Source organism: Danio rerio, chromosome 20 (genome assembly GCF_052040795.2).
Source record: "Danio rerio strain M-AB ecotype USA chromosome 20, GRCz13ab, whole genome shotgun sequence".
Taxonomy (NCBI): domain Eukaryota; kingdom Metazoa; phylum Chordata; class Actinopteri; order Cypriniformes; family Danionidae; genus Danio; species Danio rerio.
The window spans coordinates 15461433-15478913 of NC_141040.1; the positions used below are offsets into that span (position 1 = coordinate 15461433).

Genomic DNA, 17481 nt, shown 5'->3' on the forward strand with positions numbered 1-17481 from the left:
AGAAATCTCGTAGTATAGCTCTATCACTGTTTAAGGTAAAAGAAGAAAAAAAAACAAGATCATACTTTTATGACTTTAGTTTTAATACATTAAAAAATTTAAATAAAAGAAATCCTCTGGCCTTTTTTTTTTTTTTTTGCTGTATCGAAAACATACCAAACCGTGACACCACTGTGTTGTATCGAACCGAACCGTGATTTTTGTGAACCGTTACACCCCAAATATATTCACATAAAATTCTTAAGTGTTGAGAGCCAAAAATGCAAGCACATTAAATTCAAAATTGTATCTTTAAAATACAATGTGAAGTGTTTTTCTATACTTCAATTGTGTTTAGTTGACCCCCAACTTCTCAAAGCATTGCCAATTTCTTTCTCCTCACAGAACGAAGATGCTTTATGCAACACATTACATCACTTATGTATCCAGCAAGTCATCACTATGTGCATTCAGAAATGAAACAGCCTTTAGGTTTCTAACCTGAACTCACAGATATACAATTCATACTTTTGTGTAATATTGTGAAAACCTCTAAAGCCAGCCTTCCTGCCCAACTGTAACCTGATTCTTTGTGTTGTGTAAAAACACTTGCCTACGGCCTGTTGCATGCTCTGTAAAACTGCTAGTTAAAGCATGCGTTTGTTGCATTGGGTTGTCATGTGCGTGTGATATTAGATCATTGTGACCTCAATCTAGCCTCTCAATACTATCAGACTTAAATATTCCGGAAGCCCAGAAAAGGACGCATGACTCGTGCAAAGGGAATAGCAGGCAATTGTCTTTCAACACAAACGCAGAGAAGCAAACACACACAACAGACAAGAGCCGACGGAAAGACATTCAAGTCAGTCATCTCTCAAGCACAAGGGAATCCCACTGTACATATGTAGGTATGCCAGAGAATGTAGTTCAGCATGTGCTGAATGTATGGCGGATGTGTTCTAAGCCTTCTCTCTCTCTTTCTCTCTCTCTCTCTCTCTCTCTTTCATTCTCTCTGTCTCTCTTTCTCTCAGGTGGGATTTGAGGCATACGGTTACCTGTTGTGGATCTGAGAGTTGAAGTGACAGTAGAGGATGTCATTGAAGGCAAGCAGTCGTCATCTTGGGAATACCCAGCCTGAATTGCACGCAGGTAACTGTGGCTTCGAGTGCGGAAAGAGCCAGGCAGGTCCAAGGCCTCCACGGCCTGGGATTCTACTTCGCTAAAAACGGACTCGCAAACTGACTCAAACTGGCCATTGACCTCAGTCTCACTCACCTGAGAGACAAAAACAGGAATAGCAGTCCTTAATTTTTCCTCTTCCTTTCTCTTTCTCACTTTGATTCTTCCCCTTTGCACAGTAAATATGAAGGAGTGTTAGCAGGAGGAATATACCACTGGCAATTTCCGACCTTGAAAGTCTCAGTAGAATTATATCAGAAAGCAACAAGATAAGAAAAAAATACATTTCAGGCTGGAATATCATCTCATAATAGGTTAATGAAAAAAAAGCATGTTGTGTGGAGAGGGAAAATAACACAAACATTCAACAGCAATCTAAACAGCACTTTGATGAAAACGTCAATGAAATTACTGCTTCGATGTCAACCTAGCACTACAACAGAAGATTAAACACTTTATCTACCCTAATTAAAAACATTTTCAACATATTTGATAGTCAGATTGTTCTATAAAACCTTCATCAAACATCTTAGTTGTAACCTACTCCATCAGAAAAAGCCTGTGAACAGCCGCCTACCTAAAGCCCACGTAAATTCACAGCACCACGGCTCAACAGACCTTGACTTTAGCTTTCTGGCATCCTACTTTAACAATTGCTTATATGAAAAGAAGAAAATCTAACATCAGTCATTGAATGCCTAATATACTTCTGTAAACAAACTGTTCGTTCTAATGAATATCTTTTACAATCTTGCTTGGAACTCATTCTGGTTTAAGGTGGTTAAGTTGGTCAAGTTGTGTTCTTAGAGCACAATAAATACAACAAACTTTATACTGGTTAACCAAAAGATCACTAGGATGCCCAATCCTGTTTCTGAAAAACTCCAGACTGTTTGGTCAGGGTTGAAGCTGAACTTTGCTAGAATACATTAGATCTCCAGAAACAGCATGAACACCACAGCACTCAAAAATGCATTTGTTTAGTCTGTTTAAAATGTTTGTTTTTTTTTTTGTTTTTTTTTTTGAGGGAGGTGGGAGGGGTGATGGGGTGGATGTATTTGTTTTACGTTGGTTTAAGTAAAACCAATGTTTAACTCAATCGTTTTATGTTTTATCGTTTAAATGTTTTTTTTTTTTTTTTGAGGGAGGGGGGAGGGGTGATGGGGTGGATGTATTTGTTTTACGTTGGTTTAAGTAAAACCAATGTTTAACTCAATCGTTTTATGTTGAGGCAACATGACTGAATTTAGTTGGTGTAACTAACTGGTAAGTGTACATGTAGTTCTCAGCAGGCTTTGTGTAGAATTGCATTATGAGGGAAACCTCTTAACAAGTAATCTTAGGTGTTTCAAATTAAATTTTAAATTTAAAATGCTGACTATGCACTTTTGAAAATGGTGGCACTCTCAGAATGGTCCTTTGAATCAAGATACATGCATACACATTGATTGTTAATAAAAATAATAAGCATAATTGAATTAGTTGATTTAAACTAAAATAAAAAAAAAATCTAATTACATGTTTAAGATTAATTGGCAATTGGGAACTAGATTCTAGATAAGTTCTAGATAAGTTTAATTCACATCATAAGCCAAATGAAGTTGTTTTTAATCTTGTTTGTTACTTCTGCTGAACATTGGCCCTCAAGAATAATGTTCCTCAACCCTGTTCTCGAAGGCACACCAACAGTACATAAGTTGGATGTCTCCCTTATCTGATCCATTAATCCAGGAATTTGGAGTCTCTTCTTATGTTCGCTTCTCATGTTTTACTCAGGTGTGTTTGTTTAGGAAGAGCTTGAAAATGTGTAGTGCTGGCGTGCCTCCAGGAACAGGTTTGCGAAAAACTGCTCTAGAGTGATGTTTGGTCTGGTTATGGGATTCTTTAACCTTGTTAGCTGGTATTTAATTGGTGTTACAAACTAAGTTAAAAGCCGTAACCCTGCAGGGTTTTGTTCAAACCCTGCTTCAACACAGGTTGTAGGTTTCAAACAAACCACAAAATCATCTATGTTTAATTAGGGTTAAAGCTAAACTGTGCATAGCTGTGGCCCTCCAGGAACTGTGTTTGATATCAATTAAGCTTGGTTTTGAAACATAGTCATTCAGCTTATTTTCCCAACTAATTTAGCCAAGTTGGTCCAGACCTACCATTCTATGCCTGATTAGCATTTACTGTAGCTTTGCTGGTCAACCTAAATCACATAAATCAAGCTTGGATTAGCATAGTTAATTCTCTAGCTTCACCATGTTGATCTACTGCACAAAACTTCACACAGATTGACCAAGATAACCTACCTTTTTGTTTAAGACCCCAGCAGCTGTTATTTCAACTGTTTAACCCCCTAAAATCCTTTTAACAAACTTGGATCAGCTATTAAACAGTTATCACCCTAAAGTCAGTGTGAACCAGAAGTTGATGAGATTTTTATTGCAGCATGTTGATGTACTATTAACTTTTTTAGTTTTAAGTATGGGACAGGGCTTTTTTGTGCATCAGTCCCTTGTAGCAAACTAAGGGCATACTCACACTATGCTGTACGAGCCATGCCCAGGCCCGTTTCCTTGATTGATTGAGAAGTGTTAGTGCTCTGAACAGGCTCAGGAACGGTACAGTTGGCCAGCCCTGGCCCGGTTGGATGAGGTGTTCATTTGGGCTCAGGCGTGGTACGTTTGTGGTGTGAGTGCAAAGTGCCCCTGAACCCGAAACTAAGGACGAGAAGTGACTTTTAAGGGACTGTTTCATATAGATCTATTAATCACTCTTACTGTTTAATAAACACAAACTGTCATATACTATTAAAGACACAAACCCCTCACTGCACAAAAGATGCACCTTCAGCAAATCTTCTAATTCCTGCAACACGATGACTTTACAATTGTTTATTAGCGTCAAAATTGGCTGATCTGTTCGGCAAAATATTTGACTGCGTGTCAGTGCATCCCAAATGACTAAAACGGTATTTAGTTTTTAGTTAGATAAGAAATCTCCACTGTAATGAGCGAGAGCACTTCCTAAACTGAACAGAGCATCATCGATGACGTAAGCGTGCTCAGGCCAGAATGCAATATGAGTGTGGGCCATCGGGGGAGATGAGAGGGCAGACAAGCGTTCTTCGGCCGGGTTCAAGGCAACTGTACATAGTGTGAGTACGCCCTAAAGGTAAGAAGAGCATGGTTAAACATATTGTAAAGCTGTCAAACTGACTCCAACAAAGAAGGACCTCCACTCCTAACACAGAAGCAAATAGACAGAATTGAGTGAGGATTACCAAACCAAATATTTCTTTATCCAGTTAATTAACTTGTATCGATAAATAAATACTTTGATTTCACACAAACTTTAAGCTGTTTTTTGAAGAAACCTCTTAATCAATCATAGATAATTTGACTCAAGGTAAGCATAAAGTCCACAAGAACTCTATTATTCAAAATCAGCTCAAGACAGTTGGGAAAACCAAGTAGGATATCTAGATATATGCTAAAGCCATCTACTTGAATCCACTTACTGTAGTTTGATTGTCTTTCTTGTACCTGTGTATAAGTGTTGTGTGTTGTTGCAGGTGGTTGGACTCACCTGGCTGACACAGCTTGCCTGACTGAAGGTACTGACTGCACGCATGTAGCTCTGGTTTCTTGAGCGAAATTGTGGAGGGTTGAAGTTGGTTGATGGATCCAGAGACACGCTGGGATGAGGGCGCATATCTCTCACTGTTTGCAAGTGGTAGCCCGAGCTAAATGGAGGGAACAATTAAAAACCAATGTAGCCAAAGAAAAGCCTATGGAATATTAGACTGAAAGGTCACTCAGGAATAGCCATCAATTGAGAACTTTCTGCACACTGTAAGATGACTGAGATAAGTAAATTAGTTAATGGCATTGCCTTTGAGAACCCAGACGTGACATAGTTTCAAATGTATAGCAAATGTATAGGACACATATAAAAGCAGAACCACAATGCATTTAATATCCTGTGTATTGTATGTAAACAATGCATTTTCTCACATAGAGCATGCTTTTCAGTTTGGCTTTGGATTCACCTTGACTAGTCAAAGATGTGTTAATCATGTTTTTAACTATACATTGGTTATTGCTTAAACTTTATATAGTCTTATGGACTAATCCAGAGCAGCTGTCAAGGGAAAAAACATGTGGCAAGTTACAGTGATGCTTCAGACCACACATTATAAGCACTTCAAGTCTCAGATCAGAACCAAGGACAATAACTATTCTGCAGTGGAAAACACCAGATAACAATATAGATACATAAGTAAATGTTTAAAGCCTCTTCCTGAATGAAACACTTATTTCTTCACAGCCAAGACATCTCACTGACTGCCTTTCATTCATTAATATTCTCACTTATTTGTACTGTATAAAAACTAAAGTATGACTGTTCAAAGTTTTTCTTTGACCACTGTTTGGACAAACAAAATCTCTCCTGGGACAAAAGTCCCACTATTAAACTAATGTGTCAGGATATTCAGGATGCTAAAAAAAAAAAAAAAAGTGTTGAAATAAATGTTTAAAAGGGTCAAATTATGCTTTTAACTTTTTCAGCTCTGCGTTTTGAGACATAAAAATATCTGCTGTTACAAAGCACCATACCTCAGAATGCAGGTTGACCAACGGGGCATACCATCAACATAATGGGCCCACACCTGGCTCCTCCGGCGAGTCAGGGAAATGGGGTCTTAAATGAACTCTCTAGGGTTTGCCACAAGGCACTCAAGCTAGCACTATAACATGCACGTGGCTCCTGGTTAGAGAGGGTGGCGCAGCAAGCAATTTTGACACAGAGCTCAGATTTCTCCCAACCGACTGGGTCTCCCAACCCAGCACTCGGGAAGAAACTGGCTGTACTCAGAGATTGTAGAAACTTGCCAGCGTATTAGTTGTCACCCAGCCTACAGCTCTACAGATGTCAGTTATAGAGGCACTGTATGCTAATGCCCAGGAGGTGGCAAAACCTCCTGCATAGTGTATTCTTACCCCTGGGGGACACACAGCAGGATGAGATGGAACCCACAGATAGAATACTGCAGTGAGAGGGCTGGGTCTGCTTCCTCCAGTAGCAACACGAGCAGGTTCACTACCTGGTCCCTGAAAGGAGGGGTAGGAATCTTGAATCTAAGCATTTAGTCGAGCTTGGGTATCAGGATTATGTGAGAGTTAGTCGGTCAAAAATCTAGGCAAAATTCCAGATCCCAGACCTTCTTGTACAATGCCAACTTGGTCAGCAGAGCTGTCTTAAGACACAGGATCTTGATAGATTCTGACTAGACCGGTTTGAATGGATGTCTCTGTAGTCTGGAAAGGATTACTGAGAGATCCAGAGAGAGTATGAGAGGAGCACAAGGCAGATTAAGCCTTGTAGCACCTCTGAGAAATCGGATGGCCAGGTCATGCTTGTCCATTGTCCAGCCATTAACCAGCTCATAGTGAGCGGAAACCACATTGCATCTATGGATCACACTTTGAGGTTCCAGATGGCTGAACACAGGTGCCAGATTTTGCCCAGTCCCTGAGAAAAAAGGTCTTTCCTCAGGGTAATCTGCGAGGGAGGGGGCATCATGATAAGAATGAGCTCTGTGAACCAGGTCTGGTTGGCACAATAGGGCACAACTATTAACACCTAGTGCTAGTCATCCCTGACCTTGCGCAGAGTCTATGCAAGAAGGCTCACTGGGGTAATGTACATTTGCGCATGCCATGTAGGAGGAATCCGTCTTAACAACAGCATGTTTAGACATGTGCCAAAGGAGCACTTTAGCCCGCAAGAAGACAAGGTTGGTTCACGGGCTGAAACATTGGCGACACAAAGAAGTGATGGTCATTCGCTGTGCCGATGCGCCATGCCCATCTGGGGATGCGACCTGCAGCCAGTTCTGAAGTGGTCACATATGCAAGAGTTGAAGCTGCGTGACAGCAGCTGTGAATTGCCTATGCCTCAGGAGTCTCTGAAATAGTTTCAGTGTGTCAACCATTGTCCTAAAGAATTGCTCCAGACAGGCCAGCACTGATGAGACATGATCTCCGGAGAGGTGCACGCTCATAGTAGTCCAGCAACACAACGAGAAAAGACATGCCCTGCATGGGGGAGAGCTTGCTCTTCTCTCGCTTGACCTGCAGTCCCAACTGGCTCAGGTGAAAGAGCACCAGATCCCTGTGCATTTCCAACTGTTCTCGAGATTGAACTAGGATTAGCCTGAACTGCAGAGGTAGTTAAGAATGCTAATTCCTGCCAGCCAGAGCGCAAATAGGGCACCCTCCAAGATCTTCATAAATACTTGTGGAGACAGGCAGAGCCTAAAGGGGAAGACCTTGTATTGATATGCTTGACTTTTGAACATAAAAATTAGCAATGGCCAGTGTTGAGGAAGTATTGAAACATGAAAATGCACATGCTTCAGGTCTATTGTTGCAAACCAATCCAAGGGAAGGACACATGCGTTGATGTATTTCTGCGTAAGCATCCTGAATGGTACTTTGAACAGATACTGATTTAAGATGCTCAGATCCAGGATAGGTCTTGACCCATCACTGTTTTTGGGCATGATGAAGTAAGGGCTGTAGAACCCAGACTTCATCTCGGCTGGAGGGGCAGGGGGAGCAGTTGCTACAGCTGTTGGCAGCTTAACAGTCTTGGGCCACTAGTTGGCTCAGGCTGTGAACAACGCAGAAAGCCTACACACTTTGAATGGAAAATGGGACATATCCTGCCAGACAAAGATTGTCTCATGAAACTGAGAAATGACCATGTACCCCATGCCGGAGTGGAGTCGCTTTCGGTCGGGCAGAGAAGGGAGCCTTGAAAGAACTGTAACTGTGCGAGCGGTGACCATGCCCTCACCTAACCTCCTTTGAGTTCAACAGAAGAAAGAAACTCAGGTTTGGAACAAGAGCAGGATGAGAAAATGAGGATAATTTTTATTGTCTTTTATTCAAATTATCCCCTTTAAAAGAATAAGACGACCCATTTAATACAATCAGTGAAAGCATATTTGACATTTAGAAAATTACTCACTTCATCTTTCTTTGGTAAATAATCCCAAAGACCCATACACAGTCACACAATCTCAAGATCTTCCTACTCAATTTTTTATCACAACCCATACCAGCCAAGATTTGCATTTTTTTTATTGAGAAAAATCCAAACAGATAAAGAAACAACAAACTTTCAGTCACAGTATTTTCTCTATTATGCAAACTCAATATCATAATGCAACCAAGTCGTACTAATTCCACCAAGACACCTATCTATTGCCAACATACATATTCAAATATTTAATACAATACCATATGTGCTATAATATATTGAAATACATGCAATATATTCATATTTGGATTTCACAAATGTAAAATATATATAAAAAATGGCAGTTTGCATAGAAGAACATATTGGATTGGACAGACAGACAGACAGACAGACAGACAGACAGACAGACAGACAGACAGACAGACAGATAGATAGATAGATAGATAGATAGATAGATAGATAGATAGATAGATAGATAGATAGATAGATAGATAGATAGATAGATAGATACGCAAACTATAATGGATATGTATGAACAGCATTACAATACAATGTGAAGAGGTTTTAAAAAATAATTGTACATCTGTAACAATTATAATAATAAAAAAAATCATGGCAATGCCATCAGCAATGAAAAAGATAATGAAATCCAGTGGGAATATGCCATATTTTAATAAAGAAGAAATGGAGATCATGATACGGTGCGTGAATGTAATAAAACAGAAGCTGTGATTTGAGTCTGTAATTATCTGTAATAATAGACATTAATTCCCTTGTTGTTAGCTGATTAATTAGACTGAACTTACTGGAAAGTAGAGAGTAGCATAAAGCTGGTGCTTTACTTTCATGTATCGAAAGCTGTGAAACGAAGAGCTACAGCTGACTGACTACAAAATGTCAATGGTTTATTTCAAGAATAACTGTGAACTGGAAAGTTACTGAGATCCTTTTTTTCTGTGGTCCTATGGTAAGATACCAGATTGTTCTAGGAATGTCACTCTTCAACAAAAGTACTAAGAGCGTTAAACATCTGCTAAATGACACATGACTAAACTAAACAGCTCAGTGTGATCCAATAATGATGATTTAAAAGACCTTTTCTAATGAGCTTTCTGACATATCAAGCAAAGCAAGAGATATTATCCCAAATTAGGAGACTTTTTTGTCAATTGTGAGCAATTTTTAGCTGATTAAGTATTTACTTTCATAATGTAGACCAATAAATCACTCTTCCTCTCAGTCATGTACTGCACATTATAATGAAATGAGAGAGAATGAATGGTAAATTATTCCTTTAAACAACCCATTAAACAGCAAACAGGAAATGGTTTTCATTCATTCATTTTTCCTCAGCTTAGTCCCTTATTTATCAGGGGTCGCCACAGCTGAAGGAGCCGCCAACTATTCAGGTATATGTTTTACATAGCGGATGTATTTCCAGCTGCAACCCAGTACTGGGAAACACCCACATGCTCTCACATCCACTAATACACAATGGCCATTTTAGCTCATTTAATTCACCAATAGCACATGTCTTTGGACTGTGGGGGGAAATGAGAGCAACCGGAGGACCCGGGGCACCAGCAACCTTCTTGCTGTGAAGAGACAGTGCTAACCACCAAGCCATCATGCCACTAATGTTAGTTTACTCTATATTAGGGCTGGGCGGGTTAACACGTTATTATTAAGTTATCACATTCATTAATTAAAGCTGACAATTATGTTATCAAGTTAACAAATTTTTATAAATGATTTATAAATTGTTATTTTAAAAGTTTATTGCTCACTGGCTCTGAATACACACACATACAAACAATGGCTTAGATGCGGGCGGAGTGGTGTAGTCCTAAAAAAAAGGTGGTGTATTATTACCCACCCAACACGAATTTTAAAAGTAGGTTAAGAATGACAAAACTCAATGTTGCTTTGATTCATTAGCAATATATTTGTATTTAACATAAGTTACATATAACTATTGACTTTCATAGATGGAAAAACAAATACTATGGAAGTCAATGGTTGCAGGTTTCCAGCTTTCTTCAAAATATATATTTTTTGTTAATTAAAAAAAAAGTCAAGGTTAAGTAAATGATGACAATTTAAATTTTGTTATTTATTTTATTTTATTTTTTTTTTTGGGGGGGGGGGGAATATCTATTGAAAAGGGAAAAATAGTTCAACAAATTTGTTTATTTTAAAGCGAGATGCTAATAGTCTAGTCCTATTAAATAATTTACACTTAGTTAATAGTTCCCTCTTTCCCCGTGGGTTGCTGCTGTAAAGGCATCTGCTGTGTAAAGCATATGCTGGATAAGTTGGCGGTTCATTACGCTGTGGCGACCCCAGATTAATAAAGGGACTAAGCTGAAAAGAAAATGAATGAATGAATAACAGTTACCCCAGCAGACCTGGAGATTGGCTGAATATTTAAGCTGTGATACTAAGTTAGGTATTTACCTCTAGAGGACTTGTAAAATGAGCCTATTTAAATATATATATATTTATTTTAATACTGTACAAAAAAAATCAAGTTTCAAGACAGTGATATCAAGTATTGTGTGTTGTAAACAAATTGAAAATGTATTTTATTATCATTTTTTTTATCAGGAAAACAAAAGCAAAGCACACTTCTTCAAAAACCCAAATACCAGCCTATACCCTACTCAATTACATTTTTCCATGTAATACATAAATAAAACTGCCACTTTAATTCAAAATAGCAAAAATATAAGCATATTAAAAAAACATAGAATAATTGACATATTTCACTATTATAATATAAGTCATAATAGAAAATATTTTTTAACATGATACACAAGATGTTTCCCTTTGAAATGCAATTAAAATGAGTGCACTCACTGAGTGGTTCTGTGGTCACTGTGTTTAATCCTGTGCATGAATGTATGGTGTAATTAATGCCACATGTACTGTAATGTGTTTTATATTCATAATTCACTTTAAAATAAACATAGCGAAATGTTTGTTAAGAGTTACATTTTTGCTGGAGAAAACAGCTGTGATCATGAGGGGAGCACAGAGGAAACAGTAGACCCGATTTCTCCTCCATGACATTGGGATACATGTGATACAAGTGTTTCTGTAGCAAATAACTGCAAATATGCAGATATTATAACAATCTATCGATAAACACACACCTTGTGTTCTTGGTCTGAACAGCTGTGGTTGGTAAATGAAAAATGAGTTGAAAACGGAGCAGCGGAATCTGCTGCTGATTTCACAGAAAATTTAAAAGAGACTGAGGCAATCATTTATTAGAGTTCAGTTCATAAGCTAATCGCAAAGGTTTTAGGGGGCTAAATAGAAATATAAAGGGCTACAGCAACAGCCATGCCGTTTTATAATTTGGCCTGAATATTTCAGCAAGACATCAATTAGATGACTTTTCGCTGTCTTCGAAAAACTCACAACATTTTTTCACAGTTGGTTGCTGTGAAAAAACAATTGATATCCAGTTAAAGGGGACGCAAATACATGTAAATTAGGGAAGTTTAATCAGCAAAACAAGTAAGTATACCATGGGTAAACGCAATTATTGTTCCTCAGATGTCGTAATAGCCAAACAGCTCCTAGAAAAAGGTAGGCATATAGAGTATACGTGCGTATAGTGTATAGCCTGGACATCTCCACCAATGAGAACTTTTTTAATGGCCTAATGTGCTTATTTCTTATCACTAAAAAATCAATTTAAGATATTAAATTATGTTATTCCTTCATTCAATAATATTTTTAGCTGTTAACCCCAGTTTTTGATGTGTCTTCTCATAACGCCGAAAAGAACTTAAACTACACTTTCAGTTTGATCATGCGTGTGCATTTGCAAAATAAAGATAATAAACAGTATAGGCATTCTCTCTTTTCTCTCTCCGAGAACTGTTTTTAGAAATGCGTTTATATACCAGAACTTTAATTAAAAGTGTGCATTTTGAATTCATTGTTAAATTTTGTTAAAGAAAGTGGTTAATCACAGAAAAATCTTGTTTTAATCATTTCCCAGCAATACTCTAAATATATCTAACTAAAAACTGAGCCAGCATAAAGTCGAAAAAATTTACAATCAGTAAGATAATTGATACCTTCTCTGTTCGAAGTAAGCACTCGCTCAGAACGCCAATGTAAAAACGGATGCATTTCACTTCCATATAAACCCCAGCTTCTGACTGTGCAAGATTTATAGGCATCAAGGTGAGACACCAAGCAGCTATTTTGGGAACTAGTGAGTTTATTGGTGTCTCTGGGGCATCCTAGACACCTCATGTTGTTTTCCATTTTCAGCGGTGTCGCCTGGCACCCAAACAGATGCCCTTCTTATCATCAGTGTGACAGCAAGTGTAAGCGTCTGTCTGGAAAATGTCTAAACACAAGCCTCAACATTACACACAGCTCTAGGCTAGAACTGAGGAAGATATTAAAAGTAGTAGATGAATGCCAATAATCTTTTTCTAGATCACTTACTTGTCAATCGTGACTTTACTACTTATGCTGGCTGTACACTCTCCGAAATATAAGGTACGAGAGCTGTGACTGGGTGAAACTTTTAAAGAAAAATACACTTTTTGTGCCGTTTAGGACATATGTATTTTTAAGATTCCAAAAGGGACAATTCAGATGCAAAAGTGTACCTTTCAGATTTTTTTATGCTGTGTCAAATGTTCTAGCAAACTGCTCGAGCTAATTCATGGTTTTTTTTTAAGAATACATATTCATTGGGTTCATTTTGACCTAGAATTTTTTTTATAAGAAAATGTTTATTTTGAGCCTTTAAAAGTTTTTATTAGACATATTCATATACACTCACCAGCCACTTTATTAGGTACACCTTACTAGTAATGGGTCGGGCCCCCTTTTGTCCTCAGAACTGTCTTAATCCTTCATGGCATAAATTTAACAAGGTACTGGAAATATTCTTTAGAGAGTTTGGTCCATATTGACATGATAGCATCTTGCTCATGATAGCATCTCATCTCGAAGTTGCTGCACATTTGCCAGCTACACATTCATGAGGCAAATCACCTATTCCAACACATCCCAAGGTTGCTCTATTGGATTGAGTATGGTGACTGTGGAGGCCATTTAAGCACAGTTTCATGCTCAAGAAACCAGTCTGAGATGATTCATGCTTTATGACATGGTGCCTTATCCTGCTGGAAGCACCCATCAGAAGATAGGTAATGTCACATCCCGAGAGACGGATCCAAACGCAAATGCTGTTAACACAAAAGGATTTTATTAACTCTTCAAAGCAATGACAAGCCGAGGCTCGTGACTCAAATGAAAATGACGAGATCACTCGGCGAGAGCGAAAGGTAACTAGGCAACAGTGTCCAAATCGGCTGGCGTGAGAGAGATTCAGCAGGCGAGCATCGATCGGGAGGCAGATGGGATAACGAAGGAAAGTCAAGTTCAGCATCGGACAGGCGAAGTCGAAGGAAACTGAGCAAAAACTGGGCAGAAGAGAAAAACAGAATCAGAACATCTAAGTAGTGCATGACAATGACAGGAATCAAGATAACGTAGCGAGAATAATCTCGGAGCCTGAATAATGACAGGACACACTAGCGACCAGAAAGTGGGAAAAGGAGAGCTTAAATAGCAAGGAAATTAATGGAGATCGGTAACAGGTGCAGCAAGCCGTGTGCGCACTGATTCGAAATAATGATCAGCTGAGTGCACACTGCAAGAATGAAAAGCAGGGAGAGAGAGAAATAAAGAGAAAGATCAAGCCAGTGACCTGACAGTACCCCTCCCCCCTAGGCACGCCACTTGGCGTGCCCGAGGTAGAGAGTGACTGGCGATGATGGAACTCCTCAATCAGCGAGGGGTCCAGGATGTCCCGGGCCGGGACCCAACTCCTCTCCTCAGGAACATACCCCTCCCAATCAACTAGATATTGAAATCCCCGTCCACGGCGTCTGGCCTGAAGGATCTTTTTAACCCTAAAGGCAGGGATATTGTCAACAACAAGGGGAGAGGGAGGGACAGGGGAAGACACATAAGGGGAATGGGGGGAACATAAAAACAGGTTTGATTTTGGAAACATGAAAGACAGGGTGTACACGACAGAGGTGTAAGGGCAGCCGAAGGCAGACAGTCACCGGGCTCATCATCTTACCAATTGGGTAGGGCCCAATAAATTTAGGTGCCAATTTTCCTGCTGAAACCTTAAGAGGTAGATCTTTAGTTGATAACCACACCCGTTGCCCACAGACATACCTGGGAGCCTGCCTACGGTGACGGTCCGCTGCAGCCTTCGTACGTCCCCTGGCCCGAAGCAATGCTTCCCTGGCCCTAGTCCAGGTGCGTCTACAACGGTCAATGTATGTTTGGACCGAGGGGACGGCTGCTTCGGAGCCCTGGGAAGGAAACAAAGGGGGTTGATACCCCAGACAACACATGAACGGGGAAAGACCAGTCGAAGATACCGGCAATGAGTTATAAGCATATTCTGCCCATGTGAGCTGTTGACTCCAGGATGAGGGGTTGTTGGACGCCAGACAGCGGAGCATTCGGCCGAGATCCTGATTGGCACGCTCGGTCTGGCCATTGGTCTGTGGGTGGAAGACTGATGACAGACTGGTGGAGGATCCAATGTGCGGGCAGAACTCCCTCCAGAAATGGGAAACAAACTGAGGCCCCCTGTCAGAGATCACGTCCTCCGGAAGACCATGAACCAGAAAGACGTGGTCCACGACCTCCTGAGCAGTCTCTCTGGCCGAAGGAACTTTTGGAAGAGGAATGAAGTGGACCGCCTTGAAAAAGCGATACGAATTTTTGTTAATTAATTAACAAATGAATGAATTAAGATAATTTTTGGAGCCCGGTTTATACGACAAGGTGAAGTTGAAGCGGCCAAAAAATAGAGCCCAGCGGGCCTGACTGGCATTCAGACGTTTGGCCGTCTGTATGTACTGCAGGTTCCTGTGATCAGTCCACACAAGAAAGGGTATTGCCGCCCCCTCCAACCAGTGGCGCCACTCCCCCAAAGCCAACCGGACTTCCAACAGCTCCCAATTGCCGACATCATAGTTTCGTTCAGTGGGAGAAAAAAAGTGTGAAAAATACGCACAAGGATGTAATTTGTTGTCTTGAGCAGTTTAAGAGAGGACCGCTCCGACACCTACCTCTGAGGCATCGACCTCCACAAACAATTGTCGGGCAGGGTAATAAGGATCGGTGCAGAGGTGAACAGAAATTTTAAACGATTAAAGGCAGTTTGGGCAGCCACAGACCAACCGAACCTGACCCTGGTGGAGGTCAGTGCAGTCAGGGGAGCCGCCAACCGCCTGAAATTCCTGATAAATTGCCAGTAAAAATTGGCGAAGCCCATGAACCGCTGTAACGCCTTTCGGGAGTCGGGTTGCGGCCAGTCGGAGACAGCCCTAACCTTTGCAGGGTCCATGCAAAGTCCCTCAACTGAAATTATGTGTCCCAAGAAGGAAACTGACTGGACATGGAATTTGCACTTCTCCGTCTTTACATACAGCTGATTCTCCAGCAGCCATTGTAGCACTCGTCGAACGTGTTGGACATGTTCCTGCATGGTGGAAGAAAAAATAAGAATGTCATCCAAATAAACAAAAACAAACTGATTAATCATGTCTCAGAGTACATCGCTGACGAGTGCCTGAAAGACTGCTGGAGCATTGGTGAGGCCAAATGGCAGGACAAGATATTTAAAATGCCCAGTGGCCGTGTTGAATGCGGTCTTCCATTCCTCACCCTCCCTCATACAGACGAGATGGTATGCATTGCGTAGGTCCAACTTTGTGAAAAATCTTTCCCCCTGCAAGAGATCGAAGGCCGAAGACATGAGCGGTAGGGGGTACCGATTTTTAATGGTTATGTCATTCAAATCTCGATAGTCTATGCAGGGGCACAGAGAACCATCCTTTTTCTTCACAAAGAAGAACCCCGCTCCAGCCGGAGAGGAGGAGTGACGAATGATACCAGCTGCCAGGGACTCCGTTAAATATTTATCCATGGCTGCTCGTTCTGGAGCAGACAAGGAGAAAAGACGACCCCGAGGCGGGGAAGTGCCTGGGAGAAGGACAATGGCACAATCGTATGGTCTGTGAGGAGGAAGAGACACAGCACAGGACCTACTGAAAACCCCCCGCAGATCATGGTAAGTGTCCGGAACACAGAATAAATCAGTCTCCTCCTCCTGTGAAGACAGACCAAGAGAAACGGGAGAAGGAGCAGACAACAGGCAATGTGCATGGCAATACAGGCTCCATGACGACACAGAATTATCTGCACACTCAATGCAGGGACCATGACGGGATAACCAGGGATGGCCGAAAACTATGGGAGTGGTGGGTGATTTATAAACCAAAAAACTAAGCTCCTCTCTGTTGTTGCCAGAAGTGACCACACTCACCCAGTTGGTAACGGAGGTGATGGTGGCGATGGGTCGGCCATCAAGAGCGAGGGCAGTAACAGGGGATTTGAGGGGTAAGATGTTGATACCTCTGGAGCGAGTCCAGTTCTCATCAATAAAATTCCCCTCTGCCCCCAAGTCGATCAAAGCCGTACCTTTAAAAGAGACATTGTTAACAATGACAGACACAAACAATTGAGTACGTGAACCCTGATCTGGGGAGGTGGAGGTACTGCTCGCCAGGACTCCCCCGGCTACCGACGAGCGATGGCTTTTAATGGACAGGAAGCTGCTTGATGGCCCTGCCCACTACAGTAAAGGCAGAGACCTGCCCCCAGGCGTCGCTGTCTCTCTTTCTCTTATATCTACATATGCATGAACTAACAGTGAACAATACTTGTTTTTATTATTGATGGTTCAACATTTACTAATGCAGTATTAAAATCCAAAGTCATGCTTGTTAACATTAGTTAATGCACTATGAGTTAACGTGAACTTTCAATGAACACATTGTTTTGTTAACAAATATGTACAAATGGAGTAACAAATGTATTGGTCGATGTTTGTTCATGTTAGGAAATACATTAGCTAACTAACTAAATACAACCTTATTGTAAAATGTTCCCAAATATTTAATGAGTAGTAATAGTAAAGGAATCTACATAGTTTCGAGAAAAAAGAAAAAATGTTGCTGTTTAAAACTTCAGGGAGACATCAGTGGTATGACATTCGATTAAAAATACAATCAACAAACTACCTGACATTCTCATGAAAGATGTAAACATTAAAATATATTAGCTCTTTTATAATATCTAAAATGTATCAAAATGCAATATTCTTCAGCAGTCCATACGGGGAATTTCATTATAAAACATGACTCTTAC

General features: G+C 40.4%; 1 protein-coding gene across 9 annotated transcripts in view; it reads right to left on the reverse strand.

Annotated features, from left to right (window-relative positions):
• Positions 1 to 17481, reverse strand: part of dlgap2b (discs, large (Drosophila) homolog-associated protein 2b) — a 309310-nt gene that overhangs the window by 110767 nt on the left and 181062 nt on the right. For all 9 annotated transcript variants that reach the window (NM_001442641.1, XM_087297888.1, XM_087297887.1 and 6 more), the window contains 2 exons: positions 4738 to 4894; positions 1038 to 1257 (listed from right to left, as the gene is read on the reverse strand). In NM_001442641.1, coding sequence (NP_001429570.1) covers positions 1038 to 1257; positions 4738 to 4894 — 377 coding nt within the window. The remainder of the gene's footprint in view (positions 1 to 1037; positions 1258 to 4737; positions 4895 to 17481) is intronic.